This window comes from Pteropus vampyrus, unplaced genomic scaffold, assembly GCF_000151845.1.
Source record: "Pteropus vampyrus isolate Shadow unplaced genomic scaffold, Pvam_2.0 Scaffold138, whole genome shotgun sequence".
In the NCBI taxonomy this organism is placed as follows: domain Eukaryota; kingdom Metazoa; phylum Chordata; class Mammalia; order Chiroptera; family Pteropodidae; genus Pteropus; species Pteropus vampyrus.
The window spans coordinates 1,593,931-1,600,427 of NW_011888919.1; the positions used below are offsets into that span (position 1 = coordinate 1,593,931).

The following is a 6,497-nucleotide window of genomic DNA, read 5'->3' on the forward strand; positions in this document are numbered from 1 at the left end:
AGAGCGGGGACTATGCTCACTCCCAGCAGACACAGATGGGGACACTGATGAGGGGCACGGGTGGGTGGTGAGGGCGCACCTGAGCCCCCCGCCTGACCTTCCTGTGGAGATGGGACTCGGTTGGCCACGCCGCGCCCTCACTTCCCTGCCTTTGGAGTCCACCTCTGCATTCATCGCTTTTTTATGTTTCATGCTGTTTTAACATCTCAGTGGACCCAGCTGGCTAGACAGAAAATGGCCTGCAGGGCTAATTCCCAGAGATGAAAAACAACTCGCCTGCCATGCAACACATCTCTTATACACAAACCAACTGACCCCAAGTCTATAGTCCTATCCCCTACTTCATCTGCCTCACACATCTAGCTGCCCTCAGTCACCCAGGGCACGTACCAGAAATCTAGAGACCAGACTAGCCAGGCCTAGGCCATTTCCACTGCCCCACCTCGTTTTGCCCACAGAAGCCCCAATGAAGCAGGTGACCTAGGCACCTCCGCTCCTTCTGCTCTTGCTCGAACCCCATGTGGCCCTGTGTGGCGTGGCGGGCCCCCTCCTCTCGGGAAATGTAAGCAATGAATTCTTCTTTCAGTGGCACTGGACTCTCTGTGTGCTCACTCGGTCACCTCCATAAATTAAAATCAGGTACAACTGAGACACCCTCCCACCCGAAAGCTGGGAAGGATGGTCAAGTGCCAGTGCTTGAGGGCAGCCCTCGCTGTCCAGCTTGCTCTCCCCACCCCGGGCTCACCAGGACCTGGGCGGGCCCCAAGGGCTGGGCGTGAGTAGGTGGGAGGCACCTTTCAGCACGGATGAGCCCATCTGCCTCAGAAGACTGCCACCACACCCTGCGTCCAGCCACCCCGAAAGACCAAGAGAGACAGGCAGAGCAGACGTGTCCCTCCTACCCCCCGAGATCTGCTAGGAAGAAATGAATGAGGGCAGCATCCCCAAGGAGATGTCAACTTCATTGAGTCATCAAATTAACTGACTATTCAGCATTCATTGATTCTGCACTCAGCCCCGTGCTGGGCAGAGCTAGGAACACAGCAGCGACGACAGTCCCAGCCTTACCCTCGTAGGGATCTCAGTCCCGTGGTGGGGACAGATCCATGTCCAGGTAATACCAACCCCCCAGAGTGGCCAGGGCTTGGGTGGGAGAGCCCAGAGGGGGTGGCTACCTGAGCCTGAGTGTCAGGAAGGGCTTCTCAGAGGGGGCAGGATTTGAACCTGGGGCTGCCAGGATCCAGAGCCAGACAGCCCGAGCTGAAATCTCTCACTAGCTGGGTGACCTTGGGGAAGTCACTTAACCTCTCTGTACCTTGGTGTTTTCATGAGTCAAATGGAGATAACAGTTCCCACTTCATAGGGTTGCTGGGAGGTTTGGAACAGCTGGCCTGGCTTGGTACCCGGCATACAGCAAGCACTTAATCAATGCTGTTATTTTCAAACTGGGCCGCCTGACAAACTAGTGATGACTGGACACCCCCAAGGATGATCACTAATCTCACTGGTTTAAACCATATGCAGATGTGGAGAGGCCAGGGCCCAGAGACCTCGGGAACCTGCCGGTGGCCACACGGCACGTGCACCGAGGGCACTGCCAGGCTTGAAACCTACGCTCCAGGCTGTAGGACCGGGAGCTGGTTCAAGGACAGGCCCGTCAGCGCGAGCCACGCAGCCCTGGGGCCAGGGATCGGCGGCTGTCCCCACCTGTGGGATGTCGAGCTCAGCGAAGTGCTCGTAGCAGCCGTCCGAGTTCTCGCCGCTAGTCCAGTCACCGTACACGAGGTCGTGCTGCTCCCAGAAGAGGGCTGACGTGGCGTTGAAGTCCGTAAAGTGCTCGTGCTCTGAGATGTACACGTGCAGGTTCTGTTGGGAAGGGACAGGGGACTCAGGGCTGCTGAGGAGCCTCGGGAGGTTGACTAAAAAGGAGGAGACGACGAGCCAGGGAAGCGCTCGGGGTACTAATGTGAGCGACTTTGTGGGAAGAAGCCGGGGTCGGCAAGGAGAAGAGTGGCAGCTGGGAGGATAGATTTTCTCTGCTCTCACACCTCTACCACGTCTGTCCGGTCTGAGCCTGTGACGTCTATGAGCAAAAGAACTGAAGAATGGCCGGCCTGGCGGTAGGAATTTGGGGTGAGGGAGGGTCAGCACCTCCCTGAATTATCCCCTCCCTTCTTGGCTTCCTGTGGCCCTCCTGCTCGGAGCGCTGTAGGCTTACGGATTAAGCACAGCCAAGGCCTGCGGGAGCATCGGCCGGCTACTGAGAACACAGCGTGTAGGGCGGCTGGGCCTCCAAGAACTCCCTTTCTCAAGACGCCATGGCCATCTTTCTCCAGCGCCCTGAAGGCCTACTGACAAAGAACAGCCGAGAGTGGTCACCCTGCCAACTACAATCCCAGAGCTGCAGAGGACCACAGAGGTGGGGGGAGCTGGGATCACTGGGGTCTCAACACTTGCCGTGGGTGTCCCTGAACCCGGCTGCTCCGGGTCCTCCCTCAGCCCGCCTCTGCCCGGCTCCCCGCCCCTTCTCGGCCTCACCCTTCCTTTCCCTCCCCTGCGCACCTCCCTCTGCAACTGTGACAGTCTGAACGTACTTTTGAAATAAAAGATGCTAAGGACCCCGTTCAGATAGTTTTTAAACAACTGAGTGACTCCTTAGATGTCCCTCTTCCCCAGAGACGGCACCACCACAAAACCAAAAGAATTTACTTTTTCCTTACGGTGTCACTTGAGTGACAGGTCCAGAATGCCTCATCCCTGGACCTGTTCACGAGCCTGACAGTGCCCAGGGACCGGGCCACTGCCCATGTCACTCCTCTGCACCCTCCCCCAAGCTCTCATCTCCCGTTTCTGGCTTCCCAGCCGGCGGTTACCATTAAAGTGTCTTTGGGGAACAGGTTGCGGCTGGCGACGCGCGGGGCTCCTCCGGGGCCCACCTGGTCCTGAGGGGCCTGCCCTCGGCGGAACCAGCTGCTGATGGCCCAGATGATGAAGATCCTGGGGAGAGAAGCAGGGCAGGTGGTGAGTTACAGCCTCTTCTTTCTGATGTGGCTCCACGTGACCGCCTTCTGACTCAGCACCTGCGAGGGCCTGACCTGGGGCTGGTGACCAAACTGGAGGGTCCCTGAAAAGGCAGTCACAGGGCTGGTGAGAAGACAAGGTGCCCCCAAGGCCATGACTGCAGAGAGACCCCGGATGCCACTGTTTGCTAGTGCGGGAATCTGGCACGGCCTTGGTCTCTACGCAGACCTCCCACGGCGTCCTCCGGGAGCACCTGGCGGCCACAGGGCCTGGGACCCTCAAAAGCTGAGACCTGGGAACCCTAATGTGCCAGGCCCCTGGAACCCCAGAGTGAGACGATCCTAAGGATCTGGAATCCCAGCATTTTAGAGGCCCAGGGCCTTAGAGAGCAACATTGTAGAACTTCAACTTAAAAAATGGAGCGGGAGAAGGTGGGTTCGTCCTGACTGCTAGCAGCAGCGGGCCAGGTTATTCGCACCAACTCTCCTGCTGGAAACGACTTGGAAAAGCTTAATAAAAATGAATACACGGAGAATATCAATATTAATAATATACATATAATTACATATCTTGATATAGCAAAAAGATATACTGCTCATATGTTATCTTTCACACATTTTTAATCAAGTTTACACACGAACCTACATAAATATGTCTTCTTAAAAGCACCGAAGATGGATGACTGAAGATTCACCAGGCAAAATCTGAAGAGAAGATTGGAACCCAAAGAAGTAAAGGGCTACCAGAAGCTTCTTTTTGTGAAAACTGAGAACATTTGCTAAGTACTTGGATAGGTGACAGAAAGAAATGCTAGCCCAGGGCTTACGCGAGGTAACCACAGGCCTACCCTACAAAAAGCCAAGGGACCACGGGGCTCCAGGCCCAAGACAAGGGGAAGCAGCCAGGGCCCGGCTCCCCAGGAGTCGCAAACCAGGTCGGCGTGGCCGAAGCTCGGGACCTGGCACAGGGAGACCCTGGATGGGTCACACCCCAGGCAGCCAGCAGAAGCGAAGCGAGTCCTCTCTAGAGGAAAATGTGTTCATCCTGGGCCTGAAATTATTCCTATAAATAATTTCCCAAGTATAGTGATTAACACACAGCCAAAAGTAAGCCAGGTGCACAAGGACAAGAGACACTAGGAGTGAGAACCAGTGGAAAGCAAAATCGACATTTAAACTCAGTGGAACGCTGAAGTTTCAGAATGTGTTATAAAACTCTGAGGGAGCTTCAGAAGTATCATACTCAGAATAACATGACAGAAAAAACAAAAACGAAATGACTCTATCTCAGTTAAAATAAATGTTTTAAGAGTCAGTTTCTCAATTCACAAAACTAAATCAACCTAATATTACACGGTCTTCGAACTGTAACTGAACGGAAGGTATTTCCAGGATATGCTGTTAAAAGAAAAAGGCCGGATGAAGGTAGGTACACAGATAAGAGTCCATTTTTGGGTAACGAACTACATTGAAAAACAGCAAACCTGGGCTGGAGAGAGGGAGAAACGGGAGCGAGTGTTTAATGGGTCCAGAGTGTCAGCTGGGGAAGGTGAAAAAGTTCTGAGATGGATGGCGGTGAGGGCAGCACAATGGCACTGTCCACTCAACATGGTCCGCTGTATGTTACATGTGTTCACCATGACAAAGGGCAAACAAACAAACAAACAAACAAAACGCACCCAACCTGTATATGCAGAGAAAGGTATGAAATGATACACGTCAGACTTTAAAATGGATTCCTTTCGTTGGGGGAGCAGGGGTAGAGGCAAGCAAAAACAGAACAAAAAACTTCAAAACGCGATACGGAAATTCTGCACAATAAAAACAGCACGCGGAATCAGTACATAAAAGGATCGACACCGATACAGTAGCAGACCTCCTTCGTGCATTTCTTTCTGCATTTCTTTTTAATGAATAATATAAAAGCCCCCAAGCGAAACTGCAGCAGATCGATAGTTGTGCCCCAATATCCATCTTCCCCTTCTCCCTCAACAAGAAAACTTCTAAATTTCAGCTGAACCCCTTGGCCACCCAGAGCAAAGACGATTCCGGCCTCACTTACGGCTGGGTGTGGACACGGGGTGAAGTTTTGGTAATAAAATGGAAAAACAAATGTGTTATATTGGGCTTTTGGGAAATGTCCTTAAAGAGCAAAACATCCCTCTCCTTGACTTCATCTTCCCTCCTGGAATGTGGACGTGATGGCTAGATCTTCAGTAGCCATTTTAGGCCATGAGGATTAGGGGCAACACCTAGCAATGGTAGAACAAAAAGCAGGAAGGGGTCTGGGTCACAGAAGACTGCAGAATCCTGGTCTCACGTCCAGACGGGTACGTGAGAGAGAAATAAATATCGTATTAATTCAAGCCTCTCAGACACAGCAGCTATTTAATTATTAAATGAGAAAAACACTTATTAATTACAGGTATAAAAGCTATGTAGCAAAGAAGTTAAATGCCCACCTCTAAGCAGCAAGACCTGGATCTGAAACCCAGCTCTGCCTGACACTTACTGTGTGACCTTGGCAGATTCTTCTCTAGGCCTGTTTCCTCCACAGTCAAAATGGGGATAGAAAGCTACCTACCTTGTAAGGTTGTTTACAAGCATTAAATGCATTGAGACACACATATGCAACGATACATATATCCTCTAAAATGGAGCCTGATACAAACTCAGTAAGTAGAAGTGTTCGTTATTATTGTTATTTTCATTATAGGAAAAAGCCGTACATAAAACTTTGGAATGGAAGAACAGTAGGAAGGAATTCTAGTGAGGGTGGGGTGCCTCCTTCCTGAGCCCTAAACCATAAGGACAGGATCAGGTGCGAGGACTTGTCTCTGCCTGCAGAAGCCATGGAACCCTGAAGTCCAGGGGTCTCAGGGGCCACGGCCCGGCTGAGCCATCCGCTGCCTCCCCAGGAGTCCCCAGGGCACATGGCTGGGGACGGTCTAGAACTGATATCTCTGGGGACCCCTCCGCCTCCAAGAGAGGCTCCCGCTTGAGTGAATACACCAAGGGAGAGTTTGGGGGCAGGGACGTCCAAAGGCAGCTCTGTCCTGGCTTAGTGTGTGGCCTACGGGGGTCTACACCCCTCTATACTTCTGAGTCCCTTTCTGTAAAACAAGGCAGACTAGACCAGACTTTTTTAGGATTCTAGATCCCCAGCCCCGTGAAGAACATGCGCGTACCCATATTCCCACAGTTTTGGAGACTCTCTCAGACACCTCATGGACACTGCCCTCCATCCATGCATCCCAGGACAGAAAGCCCTGCCCAAGGATGCCAGGCCTACAGGGGACAAGCCCTCACCTAACGCTTTGCAACTTTCCAGAGTAAGCAAATAAAAGAGACTAAATCCTCCCTCCCACCTCAAATAGGGTTAGGAAAAATTTTTAAAGATATGAAAAGATGTATAATGAAAACTCTCCCCCCAACCCCATTTACCTGCCCAGTTCCCATCCCGCCCCCTCTCCAGGT

The 6,497-nt window shown here is 52.3% G+C and overlaps 1 protein-coding gene across 1 annotated transcript in view; it reads right to left on the reverse strand.

Moving 5' to 3' along the window:
* The window catches only part of CLPTM1 (CLPTM1, transmembrane protein), a 27,561-nt gene that overhangs the window by 12,854 nt on the left and 8,210 nt on the right, over nucleotides 1–6,497 (reverse strand). The window contains exons 3-4 of the mRNA XM_023535248.1: nucleotides 2,874–2,997; nucleotides 1,512–1,866 (exon numbers count right to left, since the gene is read on the reverse strand). Coding sequence (XP_023391016.1) covers nucleotides 1,512–1,866; nucleotides 2,874–2,997 — 479 coding nt within the window. The remainder of the gene's footprint in view (nucleotides 1–1,511; nucleotides 1,867–2,873; nucleotides 2,998–6,497) is intronic.